At 50.5% G+C, this 18,352-nt stretch overlaps 1 protein-coding gene and 1 pseudogene across 4 annotated transcripts; one reads left to right on the top strand and one right to left on the bottom strand.

The window, feature by feature from the left end:
- Window positions 1-5,614: 5,614 nt before the first annotated feature.
- LOC131817575 (glyceraldehyde-3-phosphate dehydrogenase-like) lies at window positions 5,615-6,808 on the bottom strand (annotated as a pseudogene).
- A 3,914-nt stretch (window positions 6,809-10,722) lies between these two features.
- NR1H2 (nuclear receptor subfamily 1 group H member 2) lies at window positions 10,723-17,518 on the top strand. 4 transcript variants are annotated; one of them, XM_059151074.1, is made up of 10 exons: window positions 10,723-10,894; window positions 11,011-11,144; window positions 11,734-11,795; window positions 11,877-12,008; window positions 12,364-12,654; window positions 12,748-13,010; window positions 13,344-13,409; window positions 14,307-14,406; window positions 16,364-16,572; window positions 16,928-17,518. In XM_059151074.1, exons 3-10 carry the CDS (start codon window positions 11,753-11,755, stop codon window positions 17,072-17,074), a joined length of 1,251 nt encoding a protein of 416 aa, XP_059007057.1. In that variant the 5' UTR covers window positions 10,723-10,894; window positions 11,011-11,144; window positions 11,734-11,752; the 3' UTR covers window positions 17,075-17,518. The 4 variants fall into 4 exon arrangements, with proteins under 4 accessions (XP_059007057.1, XP_059007056.1, XP_059007055.1 ...); XM_059151073.1 differs by having other exon boundaries at window positions 10,726-10,894; window positions 12,373-12,654; window positions 13,230-13,409; XM_059151072.1 differs by having other exon boundaries at window positions 10,727-10,894; window positions 11,037-11,144; window positions 13,230-13,409.
- The last annotated feature ends 834 nt before the right edge of the window (window positions 17,519-18,352 follow it).

Here is an 18,352-nt window from a genome sequence, read left to right as displayed (position 1 = left end):
GTGAACCCCATTACCTACTACCTAGATTCTACAAGTCATATATTTTGCTGCATTTCCTCTGATACACCTCTATCCAGTAGTCTATTCCTCTATTTGTCTACCAACCTATCTGTTTTTTTTTTAACTGATTTTTTAAAAAAGATTTTATTTATTTGTTTGACAGAGACAGAGAGAGATCACAAGTAGGCAGACAGAGGGGAAAGCAGGCTCCCGCTGAGCAGAGAGCCAGATGTGGGGCTGGTTCTCAGGACCCTGAGATCATGATGTGAGCAGAAGGCAGAGGCTTTAACCCACTGAGCCACCCAGGCGCCCCAACCCATATGTTTTTATTATATATATTTCAAATAAGTTTTAAACACGATATTCCTCTTCCCTAAACACTTGGCATTTATAAACATCATTAGCTTGATCCCAGGGTCCTGGGATCGAACCCTACATCCAGCACTCTGCTCAGCAAGCAGCCTGCCCCCCCCCGGCCCCCGCCACGCTCTCTCTGCTTGCCATTTGCCTACTTGTGATCTCTGTCAAATAAATACATAAAATCTTTAAAATAAATAAATAAATAAATAAATAAAATATACAAACAAACAAATAAATGAAAACCAGGTGGGATACCTGGCTGGCTCCGTCAGTAGAACATGCAACTCTGGATCTAGGGGTTCAAGCCCCATGTGAGGTGTAGAGATTACTTAAAAAAGTAAAATCTTACAGAAAAAAAAGAAAAGGAAACACAGCATATAGATTACTTCATTCCTTTTTTCTTCAGCCCTTAAGTGTGAAAAATTTCAGACATAGACCAAAATGGGAAAATTTTTAGAGTGAAGACTCAGGTACCCACCACCTAGATTGTACCATTACTTTATTTGCTTAATCTTTCTTGTTTCTTTTTAAATATTTTATTTATTTATATGACACAGAGAGCGTGAAAGAGCACAAGCAGGGGGAGCAGCAGAGGGAGGGGCAGAAGCAGGACCCCTCCCTGATGCGGGGCTCGATCTCAGGACCCTGAGATCATGACCTGAGCCAAAGGCAGACATTCAATGGATTAAGCCACCCAGGCATCCCTTGGCCACATTTCTATCCATCTCTCCATCTCTTTATCTAAGTTATTCTCAGCTGGGAAGCTCTTTTCCCTACAGGGATTTGACATAGTCTGGGGATGTTTGGGGTGTCATGACTGGGTGGGGGTTTACTGGCATCTCCTGGGTAGGGGCTAGGGAAGCTGCTAAGCATCCTACAATACACAGAGTAGCCCCTGCCCCACCAGCAAAGGTCAGTAGTGTCAAAGTGGAGAAACCCGGTTCTGTCCATTCCTCAATCTGTGCTTATCTTGCTTTCCAGGCAAGTGGTGGACATCAGTATCCTTCGCGCCTTGTATTCAGCATGGTTTGTTTGTTTGTTTTTAGCATGTCTCATTCTTCAAACAGCTACATTGCATTCCAGGGGCTCCTGGCTGGCTCAGTAGGAAGAGCCTGCAACTCTTGATCTCAGGGTCCTGAGTTCAATCCCCATGTTGGGTGTAGAGATTACTAAAATAAACAAACTAAAAAAAAAAAAAAAAAAGAGCTACATAGTATTCCAGAGTATAAATGTATAAACCCCTTGCCCTAAGTTAGTTATGTTCCTTTATCAATATTATAAACAAAGCAGCGGTCATCTTCTGCATATGTATTTTCCTCTGTACTCATTCCATAATATCTGCATGAAATTTTCTATTTTTTTTTAAGTGATCTCTATACCCGACGTGGGGCTCATGGGGCTCAAACTTGTGATCCCAGGATCAAGAGTCACGTGTTCCACCGAGTGAGCCAGCCAGGCGCCCCTGCATTTACTATTTCTAGAACCATAATTGCTCCAGCAGTGACCATATAAAAGTTGTAGATTTGGGTACATATTGCTTAATTACTCCCCAGAGAACATGTGATAATGTACAGGAGCGATAAGGCTATATGTTATCTGATAGGTAAAGGGGGAAAAAAGTTCTCCCATTGTTCTTGAAATATTCATTCATTTATTTATTTCAAAGACTTTATTTATTTATTTGACACACAGAGAGAGAAAGAGAGAGAGAGAGAGAGAGAGATCACAAGCAGGCAGAGCAGCAGGCAGAGAGAGAGAGTGGGAAGCAGACTTCCTGCCAAGCAGAGAGCCTGATGCAGGCCGATCCCAGGACCCTGAGACCATGACCTGAGCCGAAGGCAGAGGCTTAACCCGCTGAGTCACCCAGGTGCCCCCATTCCCTGATTATTAAAAAAATTTTTTTTAAGATTCTATTTATTTATTTGACAGAGAGAGAGACAGTGAGAGACGGCACACAAGAAGTGGGGAGAGGGAAAGGGAGAAGCAGACTTCCTGAGGAGCAGGGAGCCCGACCCAGGGCTCAATCCCAGGACCCTGAGATCATGACCTGAGCCAAAGGCAGACACTTAACAACTGAGCCACCCAGGTACTCCTCTACCCACACTTCTTACACGCACTTTCCCCTTTCCTGTTTAATATAGTTATGTAATTATTTTTGTTAGATTAATACCCAGCACTGGGGCTCCAGGATGGAATTACAAGTGGGAGGAGGAGGGAGGCAGAGAAGTGGGTCTAAGATCCACAAGTTTCAGGAAGTATTCTCAACAGCACCATGAGGAAGTGTGGGCATTTGGTGAAGGGGAATCCTAAAGGAACAAGAGCTCCAGGGGTGTACAAACAATGATGCAAGAGAGAGAAGGAAACATTGCAAGAGGGAATGTTCTGAGTAGGGAGAGGGGAAGGGATTCAGAGCCCAAGTGGAGGTGTTCAAACATGGTCATGGTCATGGGAGGGATAGCACTGTATGTACTTCTGTAGGTGAGCTAACAGTGGCCCTGGGGTAAGCATTGGGAAGTTTTCTTTTGGTGGCTTCTGTTTTCTCAGCAAAAGAAGAAGTGAGAGCAAAGAGGGGGAGGGACGCTGGAGGTTTTGAGAGAGAAGGTGAGAACACGATTTCTTAGAGAATGGAGAACAGAGCCAAAGAGGCCTTGCAGATCAGTTCTGAATGAATGGTCACTTGAGCTTTGCTGTCACACAGCTCAAGTGTGTCCACTTGCAAGTTCAGCTGGGTGGGAGCAGGCACAGAAAAGGCAGAGTCCATTTTAACCAGGGCTGGGGTTTGGCCAGGCAGGTGTGCTGGAGGGAGAAAGAGCAAGGAAGTTGATGTCATGTGTGCAAGGACATGACTGTGGTGCTTCCCCTTAGAATCTAAGACAGGGAGAGAGGACATGAGCGGAGATGAGGTGATTAAGGAAAAAAAGGGTAGGCTTGAAGGATCAGAGGTACCAATGCATCATGGAATTGAAAGGCCCTTTGTGGGGAGACTGGGTGGCTCTATTGGTTAAGCATCTGCCTTAGGCTCAGCTCTTGATCCTGGGATTGAGCCCCACATGGGGCTCTGCTACCCCCACTCATGCTGTCTCTCTTTCAAATAAATAAATAAATAATAAATAAAATGAAAAAAGAAGGAAAGGCCTTTTACGATTTTGGCCTCATTCCCTCTCTGACAATTATCTCTCCTCACTCCCCCTTGCTCTTTCAATCTAGCAACATTGGCATCCTTTTTGTTCCACAGAAAACCCAGACACACTCCTACTTCAGGGCCTTTGCACCATCTGTTCTGCCTGAGTGTTTTCCCTCCAGAAAAACCCTATTCAGCCCCTCTCCTCCTTCAAATCTTTACCCAAGTATCACCTTCTTAGCAAAGTCTATCTTGAATACCCTATTGAATGTGGCAATCATCCTCTTCCCAAATTTCCAATCTCCTTTACCCTGACCTATTCTTTTTTCATAGCCCTCAACCCCTTTGAATATTTAATTGAGTCTAAGATGTCATCAATTGTAAGCTACGTGTATCTTAGGATCACTGATACTATCTATACTGGTAATTCTGTTATCACATTGAATGCCTGTTTCCCCATTATAACCTAATCTCCATGAGGGCAGGCATCTTGGTTTCATTTACCACGGTGTCTCCAGCACCTAGGACAGTTTCCAGCATCCAGTAAATGCTCATGTAAATACTTCCAACAACCCACTTTGAGTACCACTGCTTTAGGGGATATCCCTGACACAGAGGAGGGAGAGTCAGTTTCTCCACAAGAAATCTTACCACATCTCCCCCTCCTCTGTCTTGGCAGCTGGAATATTCAGTCTGGACCCCTCAGAATCTCCTCACCCGGATTCTGTCTCCTGTCCTAATTCTTACTTGCCCCAAGGGATTTCTGCTTTTTCTTTTCTTTTCTTTTTTTAAAGATTTTATTTATTTATTTGACAGGCAGAGTGACACAAACAAGTCAGCTGCAAAAGACTGGGAGCAGGGGACAACAGTCGAAAAGGACTGCTGCCACGAGCAACTCCACAGTCTCACTATTAGATAGAAAACAATAGCCAACAGAAGGATTGATGAAGGTCACACGTTAGTCACGTCTTGCAGGCCAGCAAGGAGGACGGTAATGTTTATAGTTAACCAGGCACATTCAAAGGACTCTTGTAACTAACAACGAGCACTTCTGGGAAGAGAAAGGAGCGACAACGAAAAAGGGAAGCAGGCGGTTTTCGGTCCACCCTGAGCTGACCGGGCGTTCCCCGGTGCTCGGCTTCCCTGAAGCAGGCCCAGCTTCACGGTCGTACATCGTCCTTCTCCCCAAAGACCTGTTGTCAGTATCAGTGTTTCTTAAGACCATGTCTAAATGTGCTTGGCAACTAGTAAAATCCTCCAGGGGTTACAGTTTAAGTAACAAATTGTTCCGAGGGCAGCAGCAGCAGAGACCACAAGCAGGCAGAAAGAGAGAGAGGAGGAAGCAGGTTCCCCACCGAGCAGAGAGCCCGACTCGGGGCTCGATTCCAGGACCCTGGGATCATGACCCCAGCGAGCCGAAGGGAGAGGCTTTAACCCACTGAGCCACCCAGGCACCCCCCAAGTGATTTCTGAAAGGTGCTGCCTGCAAATTCCGAAAACGGCCACACGGTGGTGGTGTGGGCCTATTTCCCCAGCCAAGATCAGTCTGTCCCTACCCACCTCACGAGTACCTTTTCTTTTCTTTTCTTTTTTTTGCGTGGGGGGAGGGGAGTCCTAGTCCTGATTTATTCACTCTAAGAACCATACTTCCAACACCTAGAAATGAAAAGCCTTGTGATTATTCTCTATTAGCTATGGGGGGAAAAACTTTTCTAATCAGTCTATTTTACATGACTTACAATAATACAGTTTCAATTTTTTTTCACATCAATTTCAATGTACATTTTCTGAAAGTCTTAAAAAGTTAGTATACATGCTATAAAAATGGTGGAGTCTACACACATTTTTACATTAACGATAAAATTCAGAGCTTTTTTGTAATCGTGAAGAACCAGTCTCTTTCTTTAAAAAAAAAAAAAAAATATATATATATATATATATATATATATATATATATATATTGGGGCACCTGGGTGGCCAGTCGGTTAAGACGCCTTGGGCTCAGGGTCCTGAGATCAAGTCCTTGTCCTCCCCCCAACCCCATCATGCATGTTTTCTCTCGCTCTCTCTCTTTCTAAAAAAAATTATTTAAAAAATTTTAAATTAAAAAAAATTTTTTTTGGCTGGGTACAGTATACTTTATTGATGGTACATGACAAAGTAGGGCTCCCCAAGCCCCTCCCCTTCTCCACGGAGTCTGGGATGGAAACAGTGGATGTTGGGAGAGGGAGATTCTCAGTGTTTTGGGGGATAAGTTGGGGCAGGGATTCCCCAGCAGCTGAGGGCCTCTCTCTTCCTTTTGCTCTGGCTGGGGCTGGTGGTCCAGGGGGCTCTTACTCCTTGGAAGCCATGTGGACCATAAGGTCCACCACCTGGTTGCTGTAGCCAAATTCATTGTCATACCAAGAAATGAGCTTGACAAGGTGGTCATTGAGAGCAATGCCAACCTCGGCATCGAAGGTAGAAGGGTGGGTGTCACTGTTAAAGTTGCAGGAGACAACCTGGTCCTCAGGGTACTCCAGGATGCCCTTGAGGAGGCCCTCTGATTCCTGCTTCACCACCTTCTTGATGTCATCATATTTGGCAGCTTTCTCCAGGTGGCAGTTCAGATCCACGACAGACATGTTGGAGGTGGGGACATGGAAGGCCATGCCAGTGAGCTTCCCATCCAGCTCAGGGATGACCTTGCCTACAGCCCTGGCCGCACCAATGGAAGCAGGGATGATATTCTGGGCATCCCCTTAGCTGTCACGCCACAGCTTCCCAGAGGGGCCGTCCACAGTCTTCTGGGTGGCAGTGATGGCATGGACGGTGGTCATGAGTCCCTCCATGATGCCTAAGTTGTCATGGATGATCTTGACGAGATGAGCCAAGCAGTTGGTGGTACAGGAGCCATTGCTGACAATCTTGAGGGAGTTGTCATGCTTCTCATGGTTCACACCCATCACAAACATGGGGGCGTCAGCAGAAGGAGTGGAGATGATGACCCTCTTGGCCCCGCCCTTCAAGTGAGCCCCAGCCTTCTCCATGGTGAAGACCCTAGTGGACTCCACAACATACTCAGCACCAGCATTGCCCCATTTGATGCTGGCGGGATCTCGCTCCTGGAAGATGGAGATGGACTTCCCATTGATGACAAGCTTCCCGTTCTCAGCCTTGACTGTGCCGTGGAATTTACCGTGGATAGAATCATACTGGAACATATAGACTATGTAGTTGAGATCAATGAAAGGGTTGTTGATGGCGACAATATCCACTTTGCCAGTCCATTCACTCTCGACCTTCACCATCGTGTCTCGGGCAGGTGGCTGGCACTGCACCTGAAGATGAGGCTGTCTGTCGAACAGGGAAGAGCAGAGAGCCCAATTTAAAAATTTTTTAAAACTTATTTATTTATTTATTTATTTGAGAGAGAGCTCAAGAGAGTAGGCATGGGGGAAGAGCTGAGGGAGAGAGACAACTCTTACAACCCCTGAGATCATGGCCTGAGCCAAAAGCTTAACGGACTGAGCCATGCAGGCTCCCCTTGAAAAACCAGTCTCTTAATTTGACATAATTTACTATAATCCAACAGGCATTATTTTTTAAGATTTTGTTTATTTGACAGAGAGACACAGTGAGAGAGGGAGCACAAGAAGGGGGAGTAGGAGAGGGAGAAGCCTACTTCCTATGGAGCAAGGAGCCGGATGCGGGGCTAGATCCCAGGACCCTGGGCAGATGCTTAAGGACTGAGCCACCCAGGAGGCCCCCAACAGGCATTTTTTTTTTTTAAAGGCTTGTTTATTCATTTTAGACAGAGAGAGAGAGCTTAGGTAAACAGGGGGAGGAGCATAAGGAAAGAGAAGAAGCAGGCTCCCCACTGAACTCAGAGCCCCAGATCAAGCAGGGCTCGATTCCACACTCTGAGACCATGACCTGAGCTGAAATCAAGAGTCGGACGCTTAACTAACGGAGGCACCCAGGCACCCTGGCATTTTGTGTTTTTTAATATATATATATATTTAAGATTTTATTTATTTATTTGTCAGAGATAGAGGAAGAGAGAGAGCGAGCGAGCACAGGCAGAGAGGCCTGGAGAGGCAGAGGGAGAAGCAGGCTCCCTGCTGAGCAAGGAGCCTGATGTGGGACTCGATCCCAGGACGCTGGGATCAGGACCTGAGCCGAAGACAGCTGCTTAACCAACTGAGCCACCCAGGCGTCCCAGTGTTTTTTAATATTTTTATTTTTAAGTCATCTCTACATCCAAAGTGGGGCTCGAACTCCCAACCAGGAGACCAAGAGTCACATGCTCTTCCAACGGAGTTAGGCAAGCATTTGTTAAGCACCTGGCCCAAAGAAGTAGTTTAAAAAAAATTTTTTTTTGCTTTTAATTTTTAAACTGCACCTTTCCAGTTTCTTGAAACATCAGAGTCTTTCTATCCTCCCCTTCATTATAAAAGAAAAAGAGTAAACGCTTCGCTTCGTCTTCGGCGACCCCCTGCCCAAGGTAGCTTTTTTGGGACTCCGCATTCAGTATAACACAATCCCACCAGAAAACTCAGGATTTGACTGGGTAAAGAATTGCAGACATTTTAAAGTCATAGCCTAGCAATCCTGTAAGAGGGGGATTACGATTCACACTTCACAGAGGGTGAAAACTGAGGAGTAGGGATAGGGGAGGGAATGGTTCCGGTGTGCTGGGCAGGGGTTGGGGGGCGGATTTGAACCTCCGTGTTGAAGTTTCAGACACCTTGGCCTCAGGCCAGACAGGCTTTCATTCAAACCGCTTATTACTTTTGGTCATGTTCCATTGGCCAGAATCCATCACGTGGTTGTACCGTCTGCGAGAATATGCTGGGAAATGTAGTCCGCTGGGGTCACCCAGGGTAAGGGAACGGTTTTCTGAGCGCTGAGCCAATGTTGGACACATCTGACCTGCAAGGCCTCCTGATCCCACAGCCTTCAGGTACCCTCCCTGTCTTGCACCCTCCCCCCATTCCCATCTCTGCTGCTTCCAACCTGGTCTTTTTAAAAATATTTGACCACAATTTGACCCTGCTTTCTTTTAATATTTGACCACAATCTTGGAAAAATTGTGTTGCACCTGACAGTGCTGCCTGAGCCCTCCTGTGTCAGACTGCTCTGTCGCTTTCAAATGTACAATAATTCTATCTTTTGAAATAAGATCTGGCTCTGTGTCTCTTGTGCGTCTATGTTGAAGTGGGTATCACTTTATTACACATTAGCTTCTCTTTATACATCTTTTGTGCTGCAGTTGGTGAAGCAAATGGTATTTTGTTATGGGGACATAGTTCAGCTATATTATCTTCGGGTTCCCCTTCAGAATAGTAAAGGTAGGGGCGCTAGGGTGGCTCAGTGGGTTAAGCATCCCAGTCTTGGTTTCAGCTTAGGTCTGATGTCAGGATCATGGGATCCACCCTCGCACTAGGCTCTAAGCTCAGTGGCCATGGGCTTGAGTTTCTCTCTCCCTCTGCCCCTATCCCAGCTCCGTCTCTCTCTCTTTCTCAAATAAATAAATAGATAAATAAATCTTTAAAAGAAGAATAGTAAAGGCAGAATTACACATTGCAAAGTATCTGTGAGAAAAAGAAATAGAATCGGTCACCAAAGAAGTACAAATTAAAACAACAATGAAGGGACGCCTGGGTGGCTCAGTTGGTTGGACGACTGCCTTCGGCTCAGGTCATGATCCTGGAGTCCTGAGATCGAGTCCCACATCAGGCTCCCAGCTCCATGGGGAGTCTGCTTCACTCTCTGACCTTCTCCTCGCTCATGCTCTCTCTCACTGTCTCTCTCTCAAATAAATAAATAAAATCTTAAAAAAAAATAAAACAACAATGAAATATCACAACAGTGAAATATCACCTACTGGAACAGCTATAGTCAAAAAGATATAAAAACAAGTACTGGTAAGGGCGCCTGGGTGGCTCAGTCCGTTAACAGTCTGCTTTCCGCTCAGGTCTTGGTCCCGGGGTCTTATGATTGAGTTCCACATCAAGGTCCTTGCTTAGCAGGGAGCTTGCTTCTCTCTCTCCTGCTCTCTCTGCTTGTGTTCTCTTGCTCTCTCTCTCTCTCTCTCTCTCTCTGTGTGTGTCCAATAAATAAATCAAATCTTAAAAAAAAAATTCCAGCTTCTTAAAGGAATGGATATACGTTCCATATAGATCTGATCATCATCAAGGAAAGACTTCAGGACAGTTTCCTTCTACCTAATCAAGTACTGTGGATTTTCTTTAAAAGCTATTATTTTTATCATTTTGGCATGAGAAGGCTATACTTTTTTTTTTTTCCTTAGTACTTTTTATCAGCTGTTGTTGGGTCCATGGTCAAAGGAGCGAGACTGATACAAAGTGAAGGTCAAGCAAAGCTTTATTTCACGCCAAGCATGGAGAATCAAACTGACCGGCCAGGCCAACTCTTGCAAAGAGGTGACCCCTCCCAGCCTCACAGACTAACTTTTATAGAGCAAAGGCCATGTGGTCGCGCTTGGCCACACATAGGTGGCCAACTGAATTACAATTCACCCTATAGTAGCTATTTGAACTAGCCTATCACTCTGGTCAGAAATGGCGTCCAAAAGGCAGGGTCCACATTCTTGGGTGGTTAGGGAGGTGTTTTCCTGATTGGATGTCTCCACCTGGCTTGACTCATCCTTGTATTCTGGGCTCTGTTACCTCCCCCTGATCTGACATGTCCTGGTATATGGGCTCTGTTATCAGGGGCTGGTCAGTCATATTTTATTGGCTTCCCAGATTTGTTTCTAAGTAAGTTCCTCTGGGGGAGCAGGGTCAATCTAAGTTTACTGCATAAACAACAAAATGGCTTGCTCTGGCTAAGTAGGCCCTTACATCAACAAGTTATTTTTTAAATATATTTTTCCTGGGTCTAGGTTTGTAAATCAGTTTATTTAAAATCAATAACCAAAGCGCCTCTAAAATCAAGAAACTTGTTAACAACCAAAAAAAGACAAACATGCCTCAAGTCAAACGTGTGCAAAAAGGAGCTAAAGGTCGGGAGATTTACGCCCAGTATACCCTTGGCCCGGAGCCCAGAGAAGCACAGGGATGAGTTAAACCCGCCCAGTTTCTGGACCGAAGATTAGGGATTGGCCACGCCCCCCCCCCGCCGCAAGGCGCTCCATCGAACTGGTCCGGAACTCTTCTGCCAGACCTCAGTGGAGCTACCCCTGACGGTAAACTTCCGGTGAGCACCCAATTTCCCTGCGGGGCAGCCGATTTGGCTAGTCCTAAGCGGGCCGGAAGTCCGTCACTCCTGGCTACCCGCCCCTTTCCTAAAGTGACGCACGGCGGGGTTGCCGGAAGAAGTGGCGAAGTTACTTTTGAGGGGATCCGAGAAGCGGCGGCGTGCCAAAGGATACAGAGAAGGAGAAGCAGAGGAAGGGGACAGAGGCAGGTGCACTAGAGTGTGGGGGAGACGCGGGAGGCTCCCTGGGCCCGGGGCTTCCCGGCGTTCCCTGCGCCGCTCCGCTCAGCCCCCTTTCTCTCCTTTCCCCCCGCTCCCTTCTGTAGCTCGCGCTGTCTCCGGTTGTTTCCAGGGCAACGGGAGTAGGAGACCCCGCGAGAGGCCGCCCACAAGACCCTCGCGCGCAGCCATGAGCCCCGCCCCCCACTGGTGTTCGGAGAGGGGCGGGACCTGGAGCGAGGTGTGGGGGCGGAGCGTGATGGGAGGAGGTGGAGGCGGGGCATAATGGGAGATGGGGCGGGACCTGGAAGGAGGGGTACCGGCTAGGCGGGGCAAAGGGGGTGGGCGGAGCATTATGGGTAGAGTGAGGGTGGGACTTGGAAGGGTTGGGCGGGACCTAGGAGGAAAAGATGGGGGCGGAGCATGGGGAGCGGGTGGGGTCAGAGTGAAGTTGGGGGTGCTTCTTCCGCAGAAGTGGGGAGTAAGAGTAGGTAAGATAAAACTTGGTGGGGTGGAGGAAGTGAGGGTGGAGCACGACTGAGGCCGTACCTGGAAAGAGGGAGTGGGCGGGAAATAGGGTGGGTGGGGCCTAGGGGAGGGGCGGAGTCTAGTGAGAGCCCATCTTGAGACCCTGCACGGACTTGGACCAGTAGGGGGTGGGCTCTGTCAGAACCGGAGAGGCTTTATAGGCTGGCCGGGATTAGGGGTGCGTTCTGCATGCAGTAGGGAGGAGTCTGGAAGGATGGGAAGAAAGAAGTGCCCCATCAAGATGGGGGGGACTGGCCTCACCTGACCCTCCCTGGCCCCACAAGTCCTCCTGTTACCTGCAGGTTGCTCCGTGACTCCACCATGTCCACTCCCACCGCCAGTTCCCTGGACACTCCCTTGCCTGGTGAGTGACCTCTTTCCAAGCCCAGTTCCCACTCCCGTTGCACACTAGTCAGGAGAAACTCACTGTGCTTCCCTCTCCCAGGAAATGGCCCGTCTCAACCCAGCGCCCCTTCTTCTTCACCAGCTATAAAGGAGGAGGGTCCTGAACTGTGGCCTGCGGGTCCAGACCCTGATGTTCCGGGCAGTGATTGGGCCCGCTCAGCCTGCAGCGTGGGTGAGATAGGGCTCAGGGGCAGTGGCTGGGAGTTTATGGGGGATTCGGGAAGGGATCTAGGAAGGGAGAAAGATCAGAGATGAGGATGGGAGGCTCCCAATTTCTGATTTTTTTCTTCCATACCTATTTGCCACTTTTTTTTTGTCCTGTGAGTGTATTTTTTTCCTACTTGATACCTCTTATTGTCTTCTGTTCTTTGGGGTTCACTGACACACACACCTTTTCTTCTGAATTGCTGTCTCCCTGGATCACTCTCTGTGCTCTGGCTCTTTGTTTCTTCTCTCTTGTGGGAGTGACTCTGGCTGCTTTTTCTGTGGGGCTCTGTCTCTCATGGCTTCCATCCACCTCACCCCAGTCGTTCCAGACCCTGCAGAGGAGCCGGAGCGCAAGCGAAAGAAGGGCCCGGCTCCGAAGATGCTGGGCCACGAGCTGTGCCGCGTGTGCGGGGACAAAGCCTCCGGCTTCCACTACAACGTGCTCAGCTGCGAAGGCTGCAAGGGCTTCTTCCGACGCAGTGTGGTCCGAGGCGGGGCCCGGCGCTATGCCTGCCGGGGCGGCGGGACCTGCCAGATGGACGCCTTCATGCGGCGCAAGTGCCAGCAGTGCCGGCTGCGCAAATGCAAGGAGGCCGGGATGAGGGAGCAGTGTGAGTGTTGGGGGCGGGGGAGCGGGCCCTCTGGCCCTTCTGGCCCCTGCCCAGCCCTGGGGGCCTCCACTGAGGCATGTATCTCCTGAATAGGCGTCCTCTCAGAAGAACAGATACGGAAGAAGAAGATTCGGAAGCAGCAGCAGCAGCAGCAGTCCCCCGTAGGGCCGGCGGGTGGCAGCAGCTCAACCTCTGGGCCTGGGGCCTCTCCTGGAGGGTCTGATGGAGGTGGCCAAGGCTCCGGAGAAGGCGAGGGTGTTCAGTTGACCGCTGCTCAGGAACTCATGATCCAGCAACTGGTGGCCGCTCAACTGCAGTGTAACAAACGCTCCTTCTCTGACCAGCCCAAAGTCACGGTACTGCCTGCCCCCCCCCTGCAGCCTTGAGGGGTGATGAGCCCGGTGGGGTAAAGCCAGCAGGGCTGAGGCCCAGCGCATGGGGAGGGATCAAGGCTCCAGAGGGCAGGGCCTTGGAGAAGAGGGTCCCCTTGGGCGCAGTCTTTGCCTCAAGGTGTCCCCACGGGCTTGGGCTCAAGGGAGGAGGCCTGATAGTGATCCTGGCCCCTGTGTCCCCAGCCCTGGCCCCTGGGTGCAGACCCCCAGTCCCGCGATGCCCGCCAGCAGCGTTTTGCCCACTTCACGGAGTTAGCCATCATCTCAGTCCAGGAGATTGTGGATTTCGCCAAACAGGTGCCTGGCTTCCTGCAACTGGGCCGTGAGGACCAGATCGCCCTCCTGAAGGCATCTACCATTGAGGTAATGGGCAGCCTGCCCATCCTCTACAAGGCCCTTTATTCCTGCCCACAGGGAATCCCAGGACAGTTGTTGGGAGCATAGTGATGAGCCAGATTTCTCTAGTTGTTACCGTTGTGAGGAGGATACCTTGTAGGGGGATGCAAAAATACTAAACAGATCATCAGAGCCTCCCAGGGGCCAAGGAGAAAAAGGGAATGGGTTGAGGCTGAGAAAAATTGAGGATTGGGCTAGAATGCTTCCCTTTGAGAATGTGGTGCTGGTAAGGCTGTTCGGGAGAGTTGACTTTTTTTTTTTTTTTTTTTTTTTTTAAGATTTCATTTATTTATTTGACACAGAGAGAGAAATCACAAGTAGGCAGAGAGGCAACCAGAGAGAAAGGGGGAAGCAGGCTCCCCACCTAGCAGAGAGCCCGATGCAGGGCTCGATCCCAGGATCCTGAGATCATGATCCTGGGATCATGATATGAGCCGAAGGCAGAGGCTTAATCCACTGAGCCACCCAGGTTCTCCAGAGTTGACATTTAAACCAAAACAACTGTAACAAATAAGGTTTGAGTTTCTAGCATAGACCAGGCTTCATTCCAAGGGATGGGTATGTGGCAGTGAACAAAACAGGCAGTGCCTGTCCTCATGCCTCGTAACCATCTGGGGAGGGTATCCTAAGTGGAGGAAGGGTGTTGTGGGCACCAAACCTTGTGGGGAGAGAGCCTGAGTGACTGACACGCTGACTGCAGCAGGCTGGAGTGGCTGAAGGGACAGGCAGAGGCAGAGGGGTGAAGGATGATTCTGGCAAGAGTAGGTCCCCCCACAGGCCGAGAGAGCAGAGACCAGTGACTAAAGGGTCATAGGGACTCCAGGAGCCCCTTCCCCTGCCTACTCCTCTCCCTATTGCCCCCAGATCATGCTGCTAGAGACAGCCAGACGCTACAACCATGAGACGGAGTGCATCACTTTCCTGAAGGACTTCACCTATAGCAAGGATGACTTCCACCGTGCAGGTACGGCAGAGAGTGGGATGGGAGGATGCAGGGTTGGTGCCCCTGCTGGACCCCTATTGGACCCTTACTGGTAGGAGATCCCAGGCCACCTCATTCTTGTCTGAGCCTCCATTCCTTTATTTCCAAAGCTGGGTGAGCCAGCTTCATGTTGAGATAAGGGTATATGTTCTGAGTGTGATGTCCTTGCACTGGGATGCCGTGTGAATGAGGCAGAGGAGTCTGCTGTCACATAGGGCATTTCAGTAGGAATTAAGAGAAGACACTCCCTCCTCCCAAAACCTGGTGTCACTGCAGGGAGGCTGGAGCTCAGTCCATTGTGAAGTATGCAACGTACCCAACTGTACAGGGCAGTCCTGGTCCCTCCCCTCTGAGAACACTTCTCTGGGGATGACTTAGGCAGTGGGCTTCTGGAGGAAGTGCAGTTGAACTGAGACCTGAGGGGTGAGATACATCGCTTAGGAAAAGGGAGTTGGGGAGTAGCATTGCCCACCAGGGAACCCCACATACAAAAAAGCTGTGTTTCTTCAGTCTCAGCTTTGTAAGTCCAGCTCTCTCCTATCGTTTCTTCCTGGGGCACTTGTCTGTACTCCCACACTGTGTTCCTAACCCCATCTTCTTCCCTTCTAAGCCCTGGCCATCTCGGAGTATGAGTTTGACGGGGGAGCACTGGGTGGGTAGAATGTTTCTGATAGGGGGCTGAGCATGTACAAAGGCTCTGAGGTGAGGGAAGAGCTGGAACTACAGGGAGGCCAAGGCATCTGGAGCACAGGAAGATGGGGCTGGAGAGAAAGTTGGGGTCCTGCCACTTCTCTCCATGCTCTGCCACTGTCCAACGTGTCTCCTGGAACATTCCCGGGTCCCCTCACTGGGTTGTCCGAATATGTCAGTTCACACAGTGGTCAGAAAGGTCCTGTTCATACTAAGTCAGCTCATGTCTATTCTCTGCTCAGTACCCTGCATGGCTCCTGTCTTGCTGGGAGACAAGCCAGAGTCCTTGCTATGGCCCATGGGCCCTGCAGAGGCCTCTCCATGCTCATATCCCATTACTCACCCTCCTCCCACCAGACTGGCTTCCTCCCTCTTGTTTGCACCCACCAGCTGTGCTCCCACTTCGGGGAATCTGTAGCTGCTGGTTCCTCGGTCAGCATTTTTGTGACCAGCTCATCCTGGCTCATGTGGGAGCTTTGTAGGTTCAACGTCGAAAGTCTCGAGGCCCAGAAGGCTGCCTGGTCCTGGGCAGAGCAGACAGGTGGCACCCACCTGGGACACTCTCACATCCTCATGACTCGTCGCTTTCCCTCCTGCGGGTTGTTGCTCAAAGGTCCCCCTATAGTAAGGCCTTCCTACAGGATCACTATGCAGTGGCCACCTTGTCTACATGTTGATTTGGTTCTCGATGCCCCCATTACCCTTCTGTGTGTTAACCTTGGTCCACCAGCACCCATCCCTCTGACAGGCTGGATGGTGACAGTTTGCTTACATGAATGCCTGTTGTCTGTCCCCATACCCCACAAGTGCAAGTACCACAGGAGGGGAGGCTTTGTCTTGGAAACAGCTCTTCCCCGGGACCTGGCACATAGTGGTGCTTGGTGAAGCTTGATGACTGAATGAATGGAATGAGCTCAGGCTTTACTCTAAGCCATGGGAGCCACCGCAGGCTAAGGTGGTGTGACCTAGGTTTAAAATCTAGGTATAGGGAAGGTAGGATGCGGTAGTAGGAAATACTGAGTAAATGTTCACTCTTCTTACTTGTTCATTTATTCAGGCACGGTTAGGGCACAATTACCATGTGCCAGGCGCTCATCTGGGCAGCAGGGACCCAGGTGAACAGACGTGACCAGAACACTAGAATTATTGCTGTTTACCTCATCCTGCTGACTGAGCAATGTTAGGGCCTGGGCGTGGGGCCAGTTTGGGGCTGGAGGAGCTTATCGGGCCAGGCCTCCTGCCCCCACAGGCCTGCAGGTGGAGTTCATCAACCCCATCTTTGAGTTCTCACGGGCCATGCGGCGGCTGGGCCTGGATGACGCTGAGTATGCCCTCCTCATCGCCATCAACATCTTCTCCGCTGACCGGCCCAACGTACAGGAGCCGAGCCGCGTCGAGGCCCTGCAACAACCCTATGTTGAGGCACTGCTCTCCTACACGCGCATCAAGAGGCCACAGGTACATAGCTCCTAGAGCTCCCCATAGCCCAGCCCCTCCCAAGGCCCTGGCAGGGGCAGGAAGTCCACACCCACGCGGAGTCAGCCTGGGGCTGAGGTCTTGCTTCCTCTTTTGATCTCTGGCTCCCCTGGCAGCCCTCCGAGCTCCAGCTGATGTCCTCTCTGCAGAGTCTGTCCTCAGGCCTTGGGTCCCTGGCCCAAGAAGCCAGGCCTGGTGTAGGCATAGGAGTGGTCCCCGCACTGCTGTCCTGGCTCACCCCAGGGAGGGAGGTCCTCTTGGTGGTCCAGGCGGGCTGACCAGAGCCTTGAAGGGCAGGAGCCTGGCCAGCGCCCACCTTCCTCCTGTCCCCCTGCAGGACCAGCTGCGCTTTCCACGGATGCTGATGAAGCTCGTGAGCCTGCGCACTCTGAGTTCTGTGCACTCAGAGCAGGTCTTTGCCCTGCGGCTCCAAGACAAGAAGCTGCCGCCTCTGCTGTCTGAAATCTGGGACGTCCATGAGTGAGGGGCCCGGCCTTCCTGCCCCACAGCCCTGTACCTTCCAACGAATGGACATTGTTACCCCTTCCTCCTCCTGGAGTGGGAAGGGGCCAGGCCTGGGGGCCCACCTTGTGGCCTAGAGCATAAGTCCTGGCCCCACCAGCCCTCAGCCCTCAGGTGAGCCCCAGTGAGGCTCCAGGAGGCTCCCTCCCTACCCACTGAGTCTTCCTGGGAGGGCTGGATGGGTCATAGATCCCAACCTCTGACTCTCCTAGCACTACCAGCTGCCCTCCCCACCCAGCTTACACCTCAAGCTCACTGCGCAGTGCACCTTGAGCAGAAGGATTGGGGGGCCTGTGGCTCTCCCCTACCTGCTGAGAAACCACAGCCCCCCCCCCCTCTGTTCCATTTATTTAATAAAAACTAAAAAAAGACAAAAACAGAAAAATAAAGTATGAATAGAAATCTGCCCTGAGCCAGAGTGATTCCAGGGTATATACTGGGGATGGGCTGTTAGGGTCTTCATTGACTCCAGCCCCCTGAACTTTGTGCCACTTACTAGGCTGATGGAAGGTTCAGGGTGATGTGACTGGGTTCTGCAGGGGGGGTTGATTGCAGAAGAGGCTGACAGCCTTGGTATCCTCTCCCTGTACAAGGTGAGTTGGAGCCCATTGAAGGACAAAAGAATTTTCAGTGGCTGAAGAGACCCGGGCTTTCACTAGGCAAAAAAAATATTTGCTGAAGCCACTTGTGGGCGGGGCACTGTGCTGGCCCCTGTGGGGTTGCAGGTGCTATTCATCCCACAAATATAAATGGGGCACTTACTATGTGGCAAACACAATCTTAGGCACTGGACATATGGGAGAACAAGCTAAAATCCTCGGAGGTGGCTACCAGTCAGGGCTGGCAGTGGGGGCACGGAGGGGGCCAGCTAAGAGTGTAAGAGCCACAGCGTGTGGCTGTGTGGGGACCTAGAGGTAGAAGGCAGGCAAGTCCTCACAGGATATCGCGGCCCAGCGGGGACATAAACCAAGATGTGGGGGCGGCTTGGCCCCCAAATTGAGGGAAGGGACATGCTGAGTCTGGAAATGGAGAGGCTCTGGTGAGTTCAGTCCGGTCAGGCTGTGGTATACTCTTAGTTCCTCCTTCCCCTGGGCCAGGCTCTGAGCCGTCCCCGCAGTGAGCTGGGCGCGGGTAGTCCTAGCTAAGGTTGAAGGGGGTGCCGCTTAGAGGGATGGGCTGGGTACTGAAAGGTGTGTTTTCTGGAGCGGGTCGGGGGAAGGTGACGGGGTAAGTGACTAGT

The sequence above is a fragment of the Mustela lutreola genome, chromosome 16 (assembly GCF_030435805.1).
Source record: "Mustela lutreola isolate mMusLut2 chromosome 16, mMusLut2.pri, whole genome shotgun sequence".
Taxonomy (NCBI): domain Eukaryota; kingdom Metazoa; phylum Chordata; class Mammalia; order Carnivora; family Mustelidae; genus Mustela; species Mustela lutreola.
The sequence above is the reverse complement of the archived record's forward strand: the minus strand, read 5'-3'. Positions and strand labels throughout refer to the sequence as shown.